The sequence below is a fragment of the Vipera berus genome (genome assembly GCF_964194415.1).
Source record: "Vipera berus genome assembly, chromosome: 9".
NCBI lineage: Eukaryota > Metazoa > Chordata > Lepidosauria > Squamata > Viperidae > Vipera > Vipera berus.
This window is the reverse complement of record NC_138212.1, coordinates 2,005,673-2,026,236: the sequence shown is the minus strand read 5'-3', so window position 1 is coordinate 2,026,236 and position 20,564 is coordinate 2,005,673. Positions and strand designations below refer to the sequence as shown.

The window sequence follows — 20,564 nt, the reverse complement described above, 5'->3', positions numbered from 1 at the left end:
CAGTTGTTGAGTTAGTAACAAGGTTGTTAAGCAAATCTGTCTTTCCCATTGTCAGAAGGTAGCCAAAAGGGGATCGCACGACCCCAGGACACTACTGCGACTGTCATAAATTTGAGTCAGTTGCCAAACATCCCAATTCTGATCACGTGACCGTGGGGATGCTGCAACCCAGGGACGATTCTGCTCTGAAGACAAAAAACGACTTTCTCCTATCTGTGCTCCCTTCTTTTCTTCTGTTTATTTATTCTGATCAGGGAGAATATTTATTCTGATATGAGAATAATATCATTTTTTCTGGTGGGTGAGTATATTATTTATTCTAAACAGAATAAACAATATGCTTGCTCTTCAGAATAAAGGATGTTATTCTAATATTAGAATAAACTCTACAACTCTTAATTTATTTAGAATAAATTCTAATCTTGGAATAAACTCTTCACACAGAATCCTAAGGCCGCTTTAACACACAGGCAGCTGCACCATTCAGGGGAAGGCTGCATTTGCTACAGCTAGTCCTCAGATTACGCCAGTTTGTTTAGTGACGGTTCGAAGTTACAACAGCACTTTAAAAAGCGACCGTTTTTCACACTTAAGACTGTTGCAGCATCCCTAGGGCCACGTGATTTACATTTGGATGCTTGACAACTGACTCACATTTATGACGGTCGCAGTGACCCAGGTTCATGCAATCCCTTTTTGCGACCTTCTGACAAGCAAAGTCAATGGGGGGAAAGCCAGATTCACTTAACAAACATGGCAATAAAAATTGTCACACGGAACAAAGCTCACTTAACAAGTGTTTCACCTAACAACATAAATTTTGGGCTCAATTGCGGTCGTAACTTGCATATGCTCAGAGGCACAGAATGTTTAACCTAAGCGATGCAACTTCCAGAAAAGAATCCTGCATTATTGAGAAACTCCAGGAAAAAAAAAAGGAAAGATGGTCTCTATTCTTCTATTAGGATGGGGTGGTGGTGGAACCCTCCCCCTCCCCCCAAAAAAGCTTTCCTGCCCTTCTCATCCGCAGAGCTGCGCAAGAGGCGCCAAACGTAACTCCAGAACTCTAACTCCCAGAGCCCTTTGCGACTCGGAGTCCCGAGCGGAGGAGAGGACGCGAGCCCATTGGGCGTCTAAGTACGGAAATGGGCGGTTCGAGGAGGGGCGCCTGCGCAGAGGGGGAACCAGGAAGTTCCGAGGAGTCACTGCTGCTGCTTCTGCTGCAAAGCGAGAGAGAGAGAGTGGAGCTGGCGGGCGATCGCGCTGCGTGGAAGGTAAGAGGCGGGGAGGGTCGCCTGTTTGGGGGGTGCGGGGGTGCGCATGCATGGGAGGGTCAACGTAGAAGAAGAGGGAGGGGCTGCAGGAGACGGGGGAAATATTGATGGGGGGGTGGGGGTGGGGGTCGGGGTTAGGGTTGCCAACTTACCTGCCCCAGCCCTGCTCCTCTGCCCTTAAGCAGCAGCCCCAGGACGAAGCGCTGACAGCCGCCGAGGCTCCTGTGGGCAGAAAAGCGGATTGAAACCAAAGGGCGAAGGCTTCGTTTCTCCACGGCCAGATGGCTGCTGCTGGGAAAGGCACAGGAGCAGTGGCAACCTTCCTTGAGACAGGGATCCACCCTCCTCCTGCCTCGCCAGGTCCAGATCCCCTTGGGGCGGTGGAAAAGGTCTTCAGACTGAGTTTGGCAGAGTTTGGCAGAGCGGTTGGCAATTCCATGGGGAGGGGGAGGGAGGAGGTTAGAAAAGTTCTGAACTGCTGATTTTGCACAGACACCCCCCCCCACCTCCAGTCCTGGCATCGCAGCTTTCTGGCTGGAGCTTGCCGTAACTCAAGGACCATAAGCCACCGCCCTTGAAGAGCAGCATTGTGTTTTATGATCCGGCTTTTCATCTCGGTCTGGGCATCGCTGCTGTGTCTGGGGAGAACCCAAAGTTTAGGAGCTCTGCTTTTGGGGTTGGGAGCCCCACTAACATCTGTGGCCCGCGGTTTCGGGTCCCCCTGTTAAGTGGAGGTGTAATCCCAGGAGCTGATTTTCAAGATCTTGAAGTAGATGGTCTGCCCCATATGCTTGTTCCTGACCCAGACCTGGCAGAGGATTAATAGAAGGAGTCTTCCCGTTTGGGGGCAGGGGTGTTCTGGACTGTGCCCCTTCCTCCTTCCAAGGGAGGAAAATAATTTGTCGTCTATTCCCTCGTCTATCTATCATCTATTATTTGTATTGTCTATCATCTCTCTCTATCCATCCATTCCTATCTGTCTCTCTGTCTTCATCTATCCATCCATTTCTATCTATCTCATCTATCCATCCATCACTCTCCTATCTATCTCTCTGTCTGTCTGTCTATCTATCTATCTATCTATCTATCTATCTATCTATCTATCTATCATCTATCTATCTATCTGATCTTCTTCCTTTGATTGAGGACCACTATCCCTGCCACTAACATTATCCAGAGCGCCCTGATGGCTGATGAGATGCCCATCCCCCCCGCCCGTCCCCGCCCCCGCCGCCTTAAGGAGAACCATCTCCCAGGCTCCTATGAAAGACAAAGAGGTCACCGGTGTCTCAAAAAACAAAAAAACAATTTAGGTGTGCTTGCGAATGCTGTGCCTGGGAGCGCTGAGTTGCTGCCTGTGTCACTTTCACCTGGCTTGTGCAATCCGCCCCAATTTTACAGCCTTTCAGTGTGCTCTTATCTCTCACCATGTTCTGTGTTGGAGCGCTACCCAGGCTAATTATATGGTTGTGGATGTAAAGTTAATCATAAACATTGTGCTTGGCCAGAGGCCAGCCGCCACTGCGAAGAAGGGCCTGCCTTTTTAAAGAGCAGCAGCGCAGTGTTGCGTTGTTACATGGGAGATTTTTGCAAAAGAGACTGGACAACCATTTGCCTGAAATGGCAGAGGGTTTCCTGCCTGAGCAGGGGGTTGGACTAGATGACCTCCGAGGTCCCTTCCAACTCTGTTATTCTGTTTTGAATACAGGCAATCCTTGACTTACAACGGTTCATTTAGCGACCGTTCAAAGCTTCCACGGCACTGAAAAAAGTGAATTATGACAATTTTTCATACCTGTGACCGTTGCAGGATCCCCATGATTCAGACGCTTGGCAGTTGGTTCACACTTAACGACCGTTGCCGTGACCTTCTGACAAGCAAAATCAACGGGGAAGCCAGATTCACTTTAACAACCAGGTTACTAATTTAACAACTGCGGTGATTCACTCCACAAATGTGGCAAGAAAAGTCGTAAAAATGGGACAACATTCAGTTAACCAATGTCTCACTTAGCGACAGAAATTTTGGGCTCGGTTGTCGAGGATTACCTGGAGTTGTGGGTCTGCTGGTCCCTTCTCAGTCTTGCAGCCCCAAGGGCAGTGGGTGGGGGCTTTGTCCTTAATTGTCTATTATTTGTGAGAGCAGGCATTGACAAACCTGGACGGACTTTCTCGTGGGTCCAAGGTTGTGCAGAATCTGGATCAGGGGTAGGCAACCTTGGCTCTTTTAGGACTCGTGAACTTAATCTGGCTTCCCCCCTCCCCTCCTGTTGAGTTTGCTTGTCAGAAGGTCGCAAAAGGGGATCACGTGACTCCAAGATCCTGTAATGGTCGTAAGTGTGAGTCAGTTGCCAAGCGTCCGAGTTTTGATCACGTAACCGCACGGATGCTGTAGAGGTCGTAAGTGCGGAAATAATTGTAAGTCGGTTTTTTTAAGTGCTGTTGTAACTTTTGAATGGTCGCTAAGTGGAACTGTTGTAAGTCAAGGGCTACCTGTATAACAGATGTTTTCAGCACTTGTACCAGTCAAAGCTTTTGGGGTCAGTCTGTTTATTTAATTGATATGCCGTCCTGGACGAGGCTGTTGGTCTGTTTAAAACTGGCACATTTAAACATGTTTTTTGTTACTATTTTCCCAAATCAAAGAGAGTTGGACATGTTTGCGCGGCCCATAGAGATAGGGAGATCCCACCCTCCAGATGTGGCCTTGGTGCCCAGCTGAAATTCAAAAGGGCAGCCCAGACAGGATCAACCCGTTGCAAATATTCCCTGGCACTGTTTAAAAGCGAATTCTTGGTGAGTCCAGGATCTCGGGTTAATTATTAAATGAAGTTAAAACGCGCGTGTCCAGCTCTTTTGGAAATCTTTAATCAGAATAGAGCTGGAAGGGACCTTGGAGGTCATCTAGTCCTACACCCTGCTTGAGCAGGAGACCAGCCTAGACCATTTCAATCAATCCAACAATCAGAATAAAAGCTGGAAGGGACCTTGGAGGTCTTCTAATCCAGCCCCCTGCTGAAGCAGGACACCCTATACCAGGGGTCTTCAAACTTGGCCCTTTTATGACTTGTGGACTTCAACTCCCAGAATTCCTCAGCCAGCCATGCTGGCTGAGGAATTCTGGGAGTTGAAGTCCACAAGTCATAAAAGGGCCAAGTTTGAAGACTCCTGCCCTATACAATTTGAGACAAGGGGCTGTCCAGTCTCTTCTTAAAAACCTCCGGTGAAGGAGCACTCACGACTTCTGGTGGCAAGCTGTTCCACTGATTAATTGTTCTATCAGGAAATTCCCCCTTAATTCCAGGTTGCTTCTCTCCTTGGTGCCTTTCCATATGTTGTTTTGCCTTCTGGTGCTTTGGGAGTTGAAGTCCACAAGTCATAAAAGTCTCTGCCCCTGTGTTAGAGAGTGCCACCAGGATGGTGAGGTGGGGTGCGTTGTGCTTGGAGGGAAGCAACGCTACCTGGCATCAGGTGGGGGACGCAGCAGGGAGCTGATTCCCGATGGTTACAAGCAGTCCTCACCTTAATGGCCATCATTGGGGCCCGAATTTCCGTCACTAAGCAAGGCGAGTGAGTCGCGCTTGATTTTTACAACCAGGTCTTCATTCCGTTTCTCTGGCCGCCAAAATTCAACCAAGGGACTTTTTGCCAGGATTGTTCAGCGAATCACTGCAGTTGTTAAATGAGACCCACAAACCTGGGCCTCGAACCCTTTGCACACACACACCCCAGAATTCCCAGCCAGAATAAAGCCAGGCTAAATGATTTTGAAGGATCCTTGTGGCTAGAACTAATGTAGAACGAAGGAGAAACTTCCTAACAGGGAAGACAATTAACCAGTGGAACTGCTTGCCTCCAGAAATTGTGGGTTCTCCATCACTGGAGGTTTTTAAGAAGAGACTGGACAGCCACTTGTCTGAGATGGGGTAGGTTTTCCTGCTTGAGCAGCGGGGGTGGACTAGAAGACCTCCAAGGTCCCTTCCAACTTCGTTATTCTGTACAGGTAGTCCTCGCCTTACGAACCACAATTGAGCCCAAAAATGATGTCGCTAAGTGAGACATTTAAGTGAGCTATGCCCCCATTTTACGATTTGTTCTTGCCACTGTTTTTGAAAGTGAATCATTGCAGTTGTCAAGTTGTAATAGCCCGGAAGTTGTGAAGTTGTCCCGGGATCGCAGGACACTGTGACTGTTGTAAATATGAGTCGGGCCGAGGGTCCGAATTTTGATGCCATGTCCATGGGGAGGCTGCAAAGGTCGCAGGTCATCGCTCCCTTTTTTCCCCAGTGACGCTGTAAGTAACATCCGTCACTAAGTGAACGGATGTAAGTCGAGGACTTTCTGTATTCTGCTGGTCACAGCTGGTCCTCTTGCAATGCGTAGTGAGTCCTCGACTTTGGCCAGGTCGGATCCGAGAAAGTAAATTCGACTTTCAGGGTGAAAGGATGCTAAGAATTGCGCTACGCCCCTTCTTCCCCCCCCCTTCGTTCCTGGTTGCTGGTGGGAATTGCACCAGGATCCCTGGCTGGCTGCCAGGCAGGGGGGATTTAAAGGCAGGGGGGGGGAGAAACCAGGGGAGGAGAGGCTAAAACTCTGCTGTCATCCATATATGGGCATGCCCCAAACTCGGCTTTCTGATTGGCCGCTCAGCCTCATGCATATGTCTGTCAACAAATGGCTGAACTTGCTGATGGTGTGTGTGTGTTTGTGTGTGTGCGTGCGCGTGTGTTTTGGGGGAGGAAGAGTTACAGTCTGTTGCATTAAAGGCCCCTATTGATTGCAAAGTCAGGGGGGGGGGGAACCTGCCCTGGCCAGTGGAATGGGGTATCTGGCCCTTTAAGAGATCAGGTAGCGCGGGGGGTGGGGTGGGTGGGGGTGGTAGGGGCTGATCCATTCGGTCAGCAGGAGGAGGAGGTTCCTAGGTTGGGAGCAATATTCCCACTTACACCCCCCCACGCACTCATACACGCCCCCATTTTGGACCGTTCCCTCCCTCCCTCCTTGGCTTTGCAAAAAGGACCTGTGGATTTATTTATTATTATTATTATTATTTTTTTAAAAAAGCAGAAAACAATATTTTTTTTGCAGGCTTCCGAGCAAGGATGTAGGGTTCAGCGAAGGCCCGCTGTAGCTCCTCCCCCTTCCCTCGGCTTTGGGGTACCAGGTAAGAAGGTGTGTGTGTGGGGGGGAGAACTTGTGGGGAAGGAGGAACCGATGGTGCCATAGCTGGGAGGAGATGTTCAAGCCTGGAGGATGGGGTGGGGTGAAATTGTTGTTATGATTATTATAATTGAATGCTTTTTTGTGTTTGGCGGAGGGACAACCCGATGACTTAGTTGGGAAAGCTTGCAGAGATGCTGGTGAAGGGCTGGTGATTGCATGGGGAGGGGCCGTCTCAAGGATGGCTTTGCAAGGGGGAGGGGTGTCCAGGACGGCTCTTGCCTTGTCCCCTCCTGCACAACAATCGGGCGGTGTCTTTGCACAGTCAACAAGTGCACGTGTGACTTTTCTCGGGGAAGGGGCCTCCATCACAATGGCAACACGGCCCATGTGTCTGTGTGTGTGGGGAGGGTGGCATTCCAGCCTGCCCGTTCCCTCCATCCTCCCCCCACCCCCCAACAGGTCTTCAAGGGTAGATGGGGCCAATTTCCAAGGTGTCACCCACCTGCTGGGCCGCGCTCTGCTCTTTCTCCAAAGCATCCTTCGTTTTGAAGGGAGCTTCTACGTCTCAGGATCAGCTTAGGGGGGGGGGCGGGCTGAGAAGGGGCCCCTTTTATACGTGGGGGTGTAACATGCACCATTCCACAGAGCCGTAGCCGTGAGGTCCTGGCTGATTTCTGAAGTTGGCGGTTTCCTTGCAGACGTTTCCTGAGCTGGCTAGGCAACTTCATCAGTGCTCTGGAAGGGAGAGGGGTTTGCAGACTGGCGGTGGGGGTGATAGAGGAGAACCACGACAACAACAACTCTGGTGTCCTTGATGCTCTCAGAGCTTGGCGTTTTCCTTGCAGACGTTTCATAACCCAACTAGGTAGCAACATCAGCGCTACAGCTTGGCAGTGAAGCAGCTGCAAAAAAACAAAACAAAAAAACAACCCAACCCACCAAGCATTAAGGAGGGTTCAATCTTGCCTGGAATTCATTTCCTAAAATTTCCAGCCAGTACGCTTTTACCACGCATGTTCTTTAGTCCCAGAATTCCCCATCCAACATGCATGAAAGGATGCATGAAACTCATCTCTCAGAAGTCCCCGGCCAATATGCTGGAGAATTCTGGGATTCGCTGCCTACATTCCGTAAGGTTGCAAAGGTGGAGAAACTGTCTTACAACAGCCCTTTAAGATAGGCCAATAGGCTACCGTTTTGTTACTGATGGGAATCAGCCTGGCTGGCTTAGGAATTCTGGGAGTTGAAGTCCACAGGCCGTAAAGATGCCGTGGTTGCTGACCCCTGCTCTGCTCTCAGCTCTGATGTTCCTCTTGGATGGGTGGCATCATGTCAGCCGTCTGCTGCCGCGGGGGCCACCCACCTAGTCCTTTGCTTGCGCCTGGCATCTGTAACCTTGGCATGCTTCCTTTTCCTTTGAAGCTGTAGGAGTAAATTATGCAGAGCGCACCAAGCTTGGGCTGGCTGCTGGGAAACGGGCAGTGGGGGTGGAAAAGCTGTGTGGCCCCTTCTCAAGCTTGGACAATTAATTGTTGGATTCTTTCACAAATTTATAGGGCTGCCCATCTACCCAGAGGAACAAGAAGGAAAGCATAGTGCAATGACCGGGAAGTCGTTAAAATAACAAAACAAAACAAAAAAATCTGAAAAGGTTGAGGCTCCAGTAAAAAGGCCATCCATAAATCAAAGTCACTGAGTCCTCACTGCATTCCTTAAGATGGGCGTAAGGCAAGGACAGTGAAAGACACTAGAACTTGTGCGGGATTGGACAGCTCCAGGCCCTCTCTGGACCCCATTGCAATGTTTTCCTTTTGTCCTGGCACCATGAGGACTAGCTGCAGGTATCCACGGATTGTAAACATTCGTTTCGTGTCCATTCGACGCTGCAACGGCACTGAAAAAGGGACTTAGGACCGTTTCCCCCCACTTACGACCCTTGCAGCCTCCCCCCATGGTCACGTGATCAAAATGCAGAGGCTTGGCAACTGTCTTGTATTTATGACGGTTGCCGTGTCCCGGGGTCATGTGATCCCCTTTTGTGACCTGGCAAGTAAATTGACTTCACAACCAAGTGACTAAACAGCTGCCGGGATTCATTTAACAACTGTGGCAAGAAAAGTCATAGAATGGGGCAAAACTCACTCCATTGTCTTGCTTAGCAGTGTAAATTTTGGGCTCAATTGTGGTCGTACGTTGAGGACAACCTCCAGTGATTCCCCCCCCCCCCGGAAATGGAAAATAAATTCTGAGGTAGCAGAATGTTGCATGCCAGCCCGTCAGCAGTCTTAAATCTGCTGCCATTTCCACACCTGATGGACGTCTGTTTGGTTCGCTTTCCCGCAGGTCACTCCAAGGCCCTGGGAAGATCCTGCGGAACAGCTGATCATGCACTAGAGGGGAGGACCATCCTTCCCCCTCCTCTTGGCCATGAGAGCGTGATGGATCACAACGCCTTCTCCCACATCCAGCTGTGGTGTCCCCGCCCGTTTGGAACGTACTCCGAGAACAAGCCGTGCCGTGGCAACCAGGCGAAGAAAAGTTTTGGGGACTTTGCCTGCAAAGCCAAAGAAGAGGAGGGGGACAGTGGGGAGCTCTCTTCAGAGAACACCCCCCCAGCTCCGCCTCCACTGCCGCCTCCCCCAGCGGCCTCCTCCAATCCCGGCCAGGTGGAGGAGGGCAGAGTCCTCTTGGACACCTGGTATGTGATCAAGCCAGGAAACACCAAGGAGAAGATTGCATTCTTCGTGGCCCACCAGTGCAGCAGCGGCAACCGGGCCAGCGCCATGAAGGTCAAAGGAAACTGGGGGAGCGACAGCTCCAAGGCGAAGCGCCGGCGGAGGTCGCACGATCCCACCCGGAGTAAAGGCTGCCCGATCAAACCCAAGGACAGTGGCAGCACCGTCAGCAAGGAAGCCGAGGATGTTTGCCTTTGGCCCGAGTCCCACACTGACCCTGCCGGCGGGGACACCACCGACCTGCTGTCGGTGGCAGAGATGGTGGCCTTGGTGGAGCAGCGGACGGCGCGGGCAGAGCAGAATGTCTCCAGACCGAGTGCCCCGCCGTCTCCGATGATTTTTGTATCCACGGAGCAAGAGGAGAATGGGGAGAAGAAACCACCAACCTCTGGAGGAAACTCGGACTGCAGCCGCGTGGCTGAGGCCATTGCCCACTTTGAATCGCGGGAGCGCAGCGTCGTGTGTCAGAACGGCCTCCGCCGGGAGTCCTCCGAGTGCGTGGCCAACTCCCAACATAGCCCTGGCGAAGTGCGCATTGCCTTCCGTATTTCCAGCAGCCGAGACCCCCGTTCGCCCTCAGAGAGCGGCTCCGTTCCCCGGCCCAACTGCATGTTCATGAGCTGCGGAGGGTCGCCCACTGGCACCACGGCCCGGTCCAAAGATAAGATCACCTGTGACCTCTATCAGCTGATCAGCCCCTCTCGGGATACCCTTCCCAACAATGTGGATTTCCTGTTGGCGAGTGCCTCCCCCAAGGGGGGTGAAGGATCCGGCCGCGAGCCTGCAGACATGGAGATGACCTACCGCGAAACCCAGAATGCCTCCAGCAAACTGGACGCTATCCCTGAAGACGTCCGGGCTCCTGCCGAAAAGATGGGAGGCTCCCCTGCCGCTGCAGCCAGAGACTGTGTGTCCGGCTTCCATGTGGACGTGGTGGTTACGGGCGTCGTGGACCAGTGTGTCTTCTTTGGCAAGGACAGTACCAAGAACATGAAGGAAGAGACCGTTTGCTTGACGGTGGGCTCGCCAACCCAAGAAGGGTTGTGCGCCTCTTGCGATGACCCTCCGCCAGGACAGCTCTTTTTCCTCCACGCTCAGACGCCGCGGCAGGAAGACAGCCGAGACACGGACAGCGCGTTCCTGGACTCGTCCAGCGGCGGTGAGGGTGGGCTGGAGAGGGCCGACGGGTCCGGCCTGGAGCCTGCTGTCTCCGACACCTCCTTGTGTCGCCTGTATCGCCACGTCTCGCACGACTTCTTAGAGATCCGTTTCAAGATCCAGAGGTTGCTGGAGCCTCGCCAGTACATGCTCTTGCTCCCCGATCACATCATGGTGAAGATCTTCAGTTACCTGCCCACACAGGCGCTGGCGGCCTTAAAATGCTCCTGCCACTACTTCAAGTCCATCATCGAGACCTTCGGCGTGCAGGCCACGGACTCCAAGTGGAACCGGGACCCTTTGTATCGCGACGACCCCTGCAAGCAGTGCAAGAGACATTACGAGAAGGGCGACGTCTCCCTCTGCCGGTGGCACCCCAAACCTTACCATCACGACTTGCCTTACGGACGCTCCTACTGGATGTGCTGCCGCAGAACGGACAAAGACACCCCGGGCTGCCGTGTGGGACTGCACGACAACAACTGGGTGCAGCCGTGCGATATGCTGAGAGAAAGGGCAGCCCGGAGGGAGGACGGGAGGTGAGGGCCTTCGGGGTGGAGGGGAAGTGGAAAGACCCCCACCCTCCCCTCATCCTTTTCCCTCCTGTCTTAAAATTCTCCATGTATGTGCGAGAGACTGGGATGCGAGTGTGTTTTACAACAGCCCTGGGGTGTGTGTTGTGTGCGTGTGTGCGTGTCTTTTAAAGAATTGCTTGATCCCCTTGGCTCCTGTCCGCCTGCTCCAAATGAGCTGCAGAAGGAAATTGAAGAAAGGGGTGGGGGGGAAACCCCATGTATTTAAAAAAAAATATATATGTACAAAGAGTCACAAGGCCCCTTTTTAAAAATATGTAGCATTGATGAATGGGAGGGGCGTGTGTCAGCCAGTCACTGCAGCTCACCAGATTTGGGGAGATTGTCCCAATGGGCTCCTTTATCCTGTAAAACTGGGGTGTCCAAGCTTGGCGACTTGAAGACTTATGGACTTCAAGTCCTCCAGCCCAACATGGGGAATTCTGGGAGCTGAAGTCCACAAGTCTTAAAGTTGCCAAGGTTGAGGACCCTTGGCCTAGATTGAAAAAACTGGACCAGGTGCTTCTGCTCTCACCCTTGCAAGCCCCCTCCCTTAAATCAAAGACCCCTTCCCTTCTATAGCAATGCTCTGTGGTCCTCGGCTTTTTTCCCCCTATATTTTTTTTCTCTGTTTATCTGGCTCTTGGAGGCTAAAACTATTTATCCAGCTAACACCAAGTCCACTCAGCAACGTTTCTTCCTTCCTTGAATTGTGATCCGGTTGGCTTGGGGGAGGACTAGCAAGGAAAGGGGTCTTCCAAACTCAACCACTTTCTCGCCAACTGTAGGGAGAAAAAAGGCTGGCCAAATGTTTTCACTGGAAAATGCCAATATGTGCTCGACTGGCCTGAAAACCGACTGGTGTGGTTGGGCAGCTTAACAACCTGTGCTTGGTAATCAAGTCCTGGGATTGTCTTCTGTTCTTGGCTAACAATCCTGTAGATTCAGGGACATATAACCTCGTGATTTTCCTTCATTGGCCTCTTGTGTGGAGTTCTTCACAACCTGGTGTAAGCTAGTAGCAGTGGAGGAACCCAAAGGTCTAGAACGGGGGTCTTCAAACTTGGCAACTTTAAGACTTCTTGACTTGGCTGGCTGAGGAATTCTGGGAGTTGAAGTCCACAAGTCTTAATGTTGCCAAGTTTGAAGATCCTTGGTCTAGATTAATTACTGCTCAATTGGCCTCCCCCATCCTGGGGTCTGCCTTCCTTCCTTCCTTCCTTCCTTCCTTCCTTCCTTCCTTCCTTCCTTCCTTCCTTCCTTCCTTCCTTCCTTCCTTCCTTCCTTCCTTCCTTCCTTCCTTCCTTCCTGTTTCTTCACTTTCAGAAGCTCACTGTATTGTCTTAGGATTTGCTCCAGATCTAAAGGGTCTGGGTTACCATGAGTTCTTGATCATGAGATGACTCAATGGCGGTTGGGTTGCTTCTTGGTGGCCATCCTAAGGGCTACTCCCTAATTCAGCTTTTTTGAGACCCTCCAAATTTTGTAGACCCTCCAGTTTTTCCCAGTTGGCCATCTTCACGGGCAAGGAAAGGTCTGGGGATGGTGGGAAGGCAGGTTCTAAACCATAGGAGGACCCGACTGACGACTGCATAACCTGGTTGATACTTGGTTGGGAGACCAGAGAGAAGCCCAAGAGCTATGGGTTAGACTGGAAAGTCCAAAGGCCACCTTAGAAGACAGCAGCACACCTTTGCCATCTTTGTTCTTTAGTAGCCTTCTCATCCAAAGCCCAAGTTGAGTTGACCTTCACATCAAGAGATCTAAATTATGATTCCAACTTTTATAGGTCCACTCACCAGCTACCTCTTCCACACTATTCTAAGCCTTGCCTCCTAGAATAATTCTTTACCTCAGGAATTTTTTACCCACACCTAGGATGCTACCCCTACTAGGGTCTAATTTGACCCACCACTTCTCTCCTTCAGGCATGGAGGAAGAGGATGGCCAGCTGAGTGGGCCATCTTGGGCAGGGCAGAAAAAAACCTGGAGATTGATATTGAAGGCACAGTGTTTTGGGGTGAAAAGGGTTGTTTCTCAGCCTTAGCCATTTTAAGATGTGTGGACTTCAACTCCTAGAAATCCCCAGCCAACATGGCTGCCTGGGGAATTCTGGGAGTTGATATCCACACATCTTAAAGTTGCCATAATGTTCCACTTGAATATAATTTCCCTTCCCGCCTTTTCTTCACCCCCAACCCTAGTTGCTTCTCTCTTATTTAACATGGGCAGAGTGGGTGATGCTCACGCTAAAACAATTTTGCTTCTGTGCATTTTCACTTGTAAGAATTTTTACAAGCCATGTTCTTGTGATCCGGTCTGTTTTGCTCCCAATCTCAGCCCTTTCCTTTCTTCTCTGCACCGGAATTCTCACAACTTGGCTGTCCACCTGTCCACCCTCCAATATTTTGTAATTTCTAACTATTTTATCTTTTCTCCAGCTCCCTTATCCCTAAACAACAGGATTCGCGTTGTTTCCCTTTGGATCAGATGTTCATTTGCAGTGATTTGACGCCAACCTGCTGCTTCCTTGACGCTGGCCGATTGGTACTGCTCAGGGGTAGGAGGTGGGGTGTGTATGTGTGTCAGAGCAGGACACTTTTGCTACTCTTCACACTGGTATTTATAAGCCTGTTTGTCTGTGTAGATGTGTGGCATTTTCAAAATGAATGTCAAGTGGAGGGGGGAAAAAAATAAAAACAGGAAAGAAACGAAGTAAGACTTGCTTTCTCATTTCTGGAGGAATAACAGGATAACAGAGTTGCAAGGGGTCTTGGAGGGCATCTAGTCCAACCCTCTGGTCAGGCAGGAAAACCTATACCACAGGTCTGCAACCTGCGGCTCCGGAGCCACACGCGGCTCTTTCAGCCGTCTCCTGCGGCTCCCAGTCCTCTGCCATGTGCAGTCCAAAAAAAAAAAGTGGGACTAAAAAAGTTCAACCAATCAATTCAAATATGCAGGGTAGGTGCATATCTCGCCTTGGCTCCACTCTTCAGTCCAACCCTGTTCTGTGCATGTGCGCACACATTTTTTGCGGCTCCCAGTTTTTCCTTTTATGAGGGTACCGGTTCCAAGTGGCTCTTTCAGTGTTTCAGGTTGCTGACCCCTGCCCTATACCATTTCAGACAGATGGCTGTCCAGTCTCTTCTTGAAAACCTCCAGGGATGGAAGAGCCACATGATTGAGTTCAGACAACCCATCTGCATAAAGCAAGGTTTGCATTTTGCATGAACATGGCTTGTGAGAACCTGGAAAAGCATTCAAGATAACACAGATCAGGAGTAAAGCAGCCATACCAGAGCGTGCACTTAAGGCAAGCAACCTCCAATTTAAGACCCAGAAAATCCATATTTGCAGAAGCTGGATTGCAACATAAGTTAACTATTGCAACTGTTTAGGTTATAATTGTGGATGCAATATATGGGGGGGGGGAGGAAATTGTGTCCCTTCCATGTTTACACAACACAGGTCTTACGTAACTCGGGGACTGGTATTTTTCACTCTTTTTTGCCCCAAAAAGATTTTGTAGCAGAGAGAGAAAAAGCATTTAGCTGCAACCAGTCATTGCCAAAGGAAGATAAATCCTTCTGAGGTAGGTAAAATGAGGACCCAGATTGTTGGGGGCCATAAGCTGACTTTGTAATAATGCCGCTTGGGGGAGGGGGGGCGAAAGCCCTAATAAGCAGGCATATACATAGAATGAAGGCTACTGCTAAGCTTGTAAGCCGCCCTGAGTCTTCGGAGAAGGGCGGGATATAAATGGAAATAAAATAAAATAAATAAATAAATTTTGTTTGTAATTGGAGGATTCTGAAAACTTTTCTCTGCCTGACTGGAATTCAAATAGTTGTCATCTCTTTTTAAAGTATGATGATGATGATGATGATGCTTGATACGGCATTTTTATCCATCTTCCCCCCCCCCCTCCCCGCTTCCTTCCTTCCTTCCGGAGCGATGGGACCTGTAGTCCCAGTGCTTTTTTTGTAAAAGAAAAAGGTGCCGGAACTCACACATGTCATACAACCCGCCTTGCCTACCCTACAAGGTTCCATCCCAAAAAGGTGCCGGAACTCCGTTCTGAGCGGTCTATGAGAAAAAAAAAGCCCCGGGGAGTCCTCTCCACTCCAGAAAGAGCAAAGCCGCCCCGCCCGTCCGAATCGGCCGTGGCTCTGCCCGCGTGTCCTTCACCAGGAAGGGGGCGGTCTCCAGAGGCACGCCCCTTTTCTCCGCCGCCCGGGATTGGGCGAGCGCGGGCGGGCGCGGCCAGGGGAGGGGCTCCGGGCCGGCTGAGTGGGCGGGGCTCCGGCCATGCGGAAAGGGGCGCGCAGGAGCCGGGCGGGCGGCCAGGAGGGGCGCGGGGCGGCGGCGGACCCGGGGACTCTCCCCGCGGCCCCCCGGCGGCGCCCGATCCGGCGCTTCCTCCGGCGCTGGGCGCTCCCGCTGGGGTTGGCGGCGGCGGCGGGCTGCGCGCTGGCGCTCTGCCTCCTCTGGAGCGGGCAGCCGGGGGCCGGGCAGGCAGCGGAGCCGGGCAGCCAGGTAGGTCGGGGCGAGCCGAGGGGGTCCCGGCCCAGCTGAAGGCCCCTCCGGCCACTTCGCCCTCCCCCCCGCCTTCCTGGCATCCAGCAGTGCCCGGGGAACCACATCACCCAGAAGGCACAGCCAGCGTGCCGGGGTTTGCGGTGCCAGGTTGAGGAAGGCCGGCTCCCGGTCTGCACGCACGGAGAAAACGGAATGGCAAGCCGGGATCTGATCTCAGCTGGTGGGGTCCAGGATGCCGGGTTGGGCAGCCCCCCAGGAGAGCGACCCTGGGCGGCGGGGGAGAACCCAGCCGAGCGGTGGTCGGTGGGCTTCGCTTCCCCGCTTTGCCAAGGACAAGCCCCCCCCCGCCCCCGTTAAGATTCAGAGTCCCGTTTCTCAGCTGCCCAGGAAGCTGGAAGACCGACCCTAGTTAGAAGAGCTGGGAGACCCCCATCGGGGCCAGAGTGAGGCCATCCGATGCCTTAAAGCACAACCCGAGGACGGTGCCCCACCCCCACCCCCACCCCCCAGGCCCTGCCATGGCTTGGCCAACAAGACCTTAAGGTGCAAACTTTTCAACTTTTAGCCCTTCAGGGTACCAAAGAAAATGCAGGCGGGGCATTTCCGACAATGCAGATGAAAGTCCAACAGGGTTAGGACCAAGGACCCTTGCTGGGGGAGGGGGAGATAAAAGTCAACCAAAGTCCAGTGGGGTAGTGAAAGTGGGATATCTTGAAAGTTCACTAGCATGCTGACTGGGGAATTCTGGGAGTTGAAGTCCACCCGTCTGAAGATTGCCAAGGTTGCAAAACGCTGCTTTGGAGGAATAAAAAAAAATCCACACAGCTGCTTTGAAAGCCCCCCCACCCCCACCCCCAAAGCTATAAATAAAGACAGGCTGCTCTTCTTCTCACAGCTGATCCACAAACACCGAAGTTTGTCCAGCAGCCAGTTGAAACACCTGGCTTCCCAGCTGGATTTGCAACGCCTTTGGAAGACTTACCTGCAGCCCATGCTGGTGGAAAGGTATCCAGGCAGCCCTGGTAACATCCGAACCCGGCAGGTGAGTTTGGGTCCCCCGGCTGTGTGAAACTTCGCAGCTGGATTCCATCCTTGAAATGTTGTTGCGTGCATACGGCTTTTGCTAGCTCCTGAAAGACACATTTTACAGTATTTTACAGCATTTACAACTAGTCTTTGTCTTAACAACTGTTCGTTTAGTGACTGCTCAAAGTTACAACAGCACTGAAAAAAGGACTGTTTTTCACACTTATGACCGTTGCAGCATCCCCCAAGGTCACATGATCAAAATTCAGAGGCTTGGCAACTGACTTGTACTTACTACAGTTGCAGCGTGGGGGGGGGGGACAGGGGTCATGTGATCCCTTAGCAACTGTCTTGCTTATCAGCGTAAGTGTTGGGCTCAATTGTGGTCGTAATTCGAGGATGACTTGTACTGTCGTACCCAGAGAGGACTAGAAACCTGTGCAAGCGATTTAGCTGGTCCTCATGCTTTTTTTCCCCCCGATTTCTCTCGAGTTCATTGTGGAACGGCTAAAAGCGCTGGAGGCTTCTTGGCAGGTGGATCTGGATGCTTTCGAGGACCGGACCCCACACGGCACGGTCAGCTTTGCCAACGTGGTGGCCACGCTTGACCCCTTGGCCACCTGGCGCCTGGTCTTTGCCTGCCACTACGACTCCAAATATTTTCCCCAAGACAAGCACGGACGGGCCTTCGTGGGGGCCACCGATTCGGCCGTGCCCTGTGCCATCCTGCTGGAGCTGGTGACCGCGCTGGACAGCCGGCTTCTGAAGGCCAAAGAGCAGGTGAGGCGGTCAAGGGGCAAGCTGGGAACAACAGTGTCCGTTCGCTTCTTCCTCAGGGAGGGGAGGAGGGAGTAAAGACTAAGGGTTAGAGCTGGCAGAGTGCCGTTGTCATCCTTCCCATCTGTTTGGGTGGGACACTTTTCAAGGCAGAAATATTTTTCCAAAGAGATCATGGTTCCCTCTGGCTTCCCTAACCTGCAAAGGCTTATTTTAAATTCGCATGTAAAAAAGGAAGTTTTGAATTGTGCAAGAGAAAATCGGCAAAACGAACAAACTGCAATTCCCTGAGAAAACTGCAGGCAAATACTTTCCACTGATAGCAGTAATATAAGAGATGGATTTGGATGAATTCCCAGCCTTGGCAACTTTGAAGACCTTCCTTTGGACTTCCAACTCCCAGAATTCCTCAGCCAGTATGGGGGAAACAGCATGGCTGGCTGGGGAATTCTGGGAGTTGAAGTCCACGGATCTTCCAAGTTGCCACGGTTGAGACGCTTACGTGGCTGGGGTCTTCCCTTCCCGTTATCCCTTTGGCGACTTTGCAGCCACAACACACAAGCTCACCCACCTCCTTTGTGGTTTCAGGCTTCGAAAATAACGCTGCAGCTGCTCTTTTTTGACGGGGAGGAGGCTTTCCACGAGTGGAGTGAGACAGATTCCCTCTATGGGGCCCGTCACCTAGCTGAGCACATGGGCCGGACCCCCCATCGCCAGGGCATCACGCAGCTCCAGGCGATAGTGAGTCTCTCTGGGAGCGGGAACTTCTGACGTAAGCCACGATGACGTCACCAGGCAGGGGAACTCTTTTGTCACCTGTGTGGGATGACATCATCACGCAGGGGACACCTTTGGGGCTTCCACCAGTTGCCTCTAATCTGGTTGGCACGCTGCCTGGGGAATTCTGGGAGCGGAAGTCCACCCGTCTTAAAGTTGCCAAGGTTGAGAAACGCTGCTAAAGAAGATCAAACTCTCCTCTTTCTTTCTTGCAGTCTCTCTTCGTTTTGCTGGATCTGCTGGGCGCCCCTCGGCCCTCCTTTCAAAGCCACTTCCTGGCAACCTCTGGTTGGTTCAAGAGGCTTATTAGCATCGGTAAGATCCAGAAGCCAAATCAGCAGACGTTTGCCAGGCTGGGAGGCAGCATCGGTGGAGGGGGAGAACGAAATTCGCAAGGGAGAACAGCAGGAACTCAACAATTCATCTACCGACTTACAAGCATTCGTTTAGCCACCGTTTGAAACGTAAACCGCACTGGGGGGGAAAAACGAAATCAAAACCACACTGAAAAAAGCGACTCACAAACCGGTGCTCGCACTTTAGAACCGTCGCAGCACCCACACACAGCCATGTGATCCAAATTTGGGTGCTTGGCAACTGGTGTATTTACAACAGCTGCAGGATCCTGGGGTCAAGTGATCGTCATTTGGGACCATCCCCAAGCAGCTTCTGACGAGCAATGGCGGGGGGGGCAGGGGGGGAAAGACAGACTGGCTTAACAACCAGGCGGTTTGTGGCAAAAAAATGTGCAGGACTCAGCTAAAAACTCCCTTGCTTAGGAATTGAAAATTTTGGTTCTAGTTGCGATTGTTAAATTGAGGACAAGCTGTACTGAAATTGGCAGGAACGCAATCCTGGCTATATGGCCAGAATACCCTCTATCGACAAGCAGACACGGGGGCTGGGATACCCCCCCACACACCTAATCTCTGCCTTGCATTCTGTAGAAAAGCGGATGCACCATCTTGGACTGCTCCAATCCCACTCCCAGGAACAGCTGTATTTCCACAGAGACACCCCCTACGGCTCTGTCGAAGATGACCACGCGCCCTTCCTCAGGAAAGGTACGTACCCCCACACACACACACACCCCTTTGACACCCCTGTTCTGAAACCAGGCCTCGTTCTCTCGTCCCAACAAGGTCCTCCTTTGGTAATAAATTTTTATTTTATTCAAACAGTTCAAAAACAAAATCCAAAGGGGAAAAAAATTGCAAAGGTAAAAGAAAACTAGACAAAAACATTACAGGTTAGTCCTCGACTTACAACGGTTTCATTTAGTGGCCAAAGTCACAACAGCACTGGAAAAAGTGACTTATGACCATTTTTCAGTTAACTACCTTTGCAGCATCCCCATGTGATCACGTGATCAAAATTCAGCCGCTTGACAACTAACTCATATTTATGACGGTCACAGTGTCCCGGGGGGAGGGGTGTCATGTGATCCCCTTTTGTGTCCTTCTGACAAGCAAAGTCATTGGGGCAAGCCAGATTCACTAAGCAACCGGGTTACTAACTTATCGGCTGCGGTGATTCACTTAGCAACTGTGGCAAGATCGTAACATGGGGTGAAACTCACTTAACAAATGTCTCACTTAACAACAGAAATTTTGGGCTCAGTTGTGGTCGTAAGTCAAGGACTACCTGTACAAAGAAAAAAAAGATGTGGAACGAAAGGGCAAAAAACCAAAAAACACACATTTTACCCTACTAGGTCAACACGGAGAAATATATTCCAACGAAGCTAGAAGCGACTTTCTTAAAAATCAAGTTTATGCATGCAATGGAAGGCAGCTGTGGGCTAAGGTGTGTGTTTGTGTGTCTTTGTGACAGGTGTCCCCGTCCTCCATCTCATTGCCACCCCCTTCCCCAGGGTCTGGCACACCCTGGAGGACACCGAGGAGAACCTGGATCGCCCCACTGTTGAGAACTTGAGTAAGATCCTGGCTGTGTTCCTGGCGGAATACCTGTGGCTCTAGCGCAGATGCTGGACGTGGACGTGGCTGGGATGAAAACAATGGAGCTGGCTTTTGGGAGATGATTGCCGTGCTGTGGAAGATGGGGCAGGAGATGCACGAATTCTCCTTGGAACTCTGGAAGTTGGTCCACCACGAAGGCTGTGTGATGCGCGGAGGGCTCCCGCTGGCGGGAACCGCCAGGCCAAAATGGTTGAGCGAGGAGATCAAGAATCGGCTTTCCTGCCACTTGGAAGGTCTGGGATGTCTTAAAAGAGCTGAGAAAGATTCGGACAAGGGTGGGCTTCTTTTGCCAAAAATTGGCCTTCTGCTTGCTCCAGATTTTCTCTTGAAACCAAGCACGGCTTAAAAGTAGTCGGTGGAAAGGCCCACCGCTTGATCCCCTGGAGTAGGGAAAAGGGGGGGCAGCTAGGTCTCCTACCTCCCACCCCTTTTTCTTTCTCTGTTCTGAGAAAAGCAGAGCTTTTTTTTTTTTAAAAAAGCAGGAATTTATTTTTAATCTCACAGGAAATCTCCGTGTGGTGCACACTCCCTTCTTTCAAAATGGAAAGAATCCTTGAATTTGGC

The 20,564-nt window shown here is 51.4% G+C and overlaps 2 protein-coding genes across 2 annotated transcripts; both read left to right on the top strand.

The window, feature by feature from the left end:
- Positions 1-1,184: 1,184 nt before the first annotated feature.
- On the top strand, positions 1,185-13,589 carry FBXO46 (F-box protein 46). Its single transcript, XM_081335144.1, is given in 5 exon segments — positions 1,185-1,274; positions 6,363-6,438; positions 8,781-10,869; positions 13,344-13,347; positions 13,349-13,589. Coding segments are annotated over 3 exon segments (2,064 nt in total). The 5' UTR covers positions 1,185-1,274; positions 6,363-6,438; positions 8,781-8,875; the 3' UTR covers positions 13,415-13,589.
- Positions 13,590-15,210: 1,621 nt separating this feature from the next.
- On the top strand, positions 15,211-20,468 carry QPCTL (glutaminyl-peptide cyclotransferase like; the record flags this gene model as incomplete). Its single annotated transcript, XM_081334781.1, has 7 exons — positions 15,211-15,438; positions 16,337-16,483; positions 16,960-17,247; positions 17,833-17,985; positions 18,237-18,336; positions 18,969-19,085; positions 19,855-20,468. 7 exons carry the CDS (start codon positions 15,211-15,213, stop codon positions 19,998-20,000), a joined length of 1,179 nt encoding a protein of 392 aa, XP_081190907.1. The 3' UTR covers positions 20,001-20,468.
- Positions 20,469-20,564: the final 96 nt, after the last annotated feature.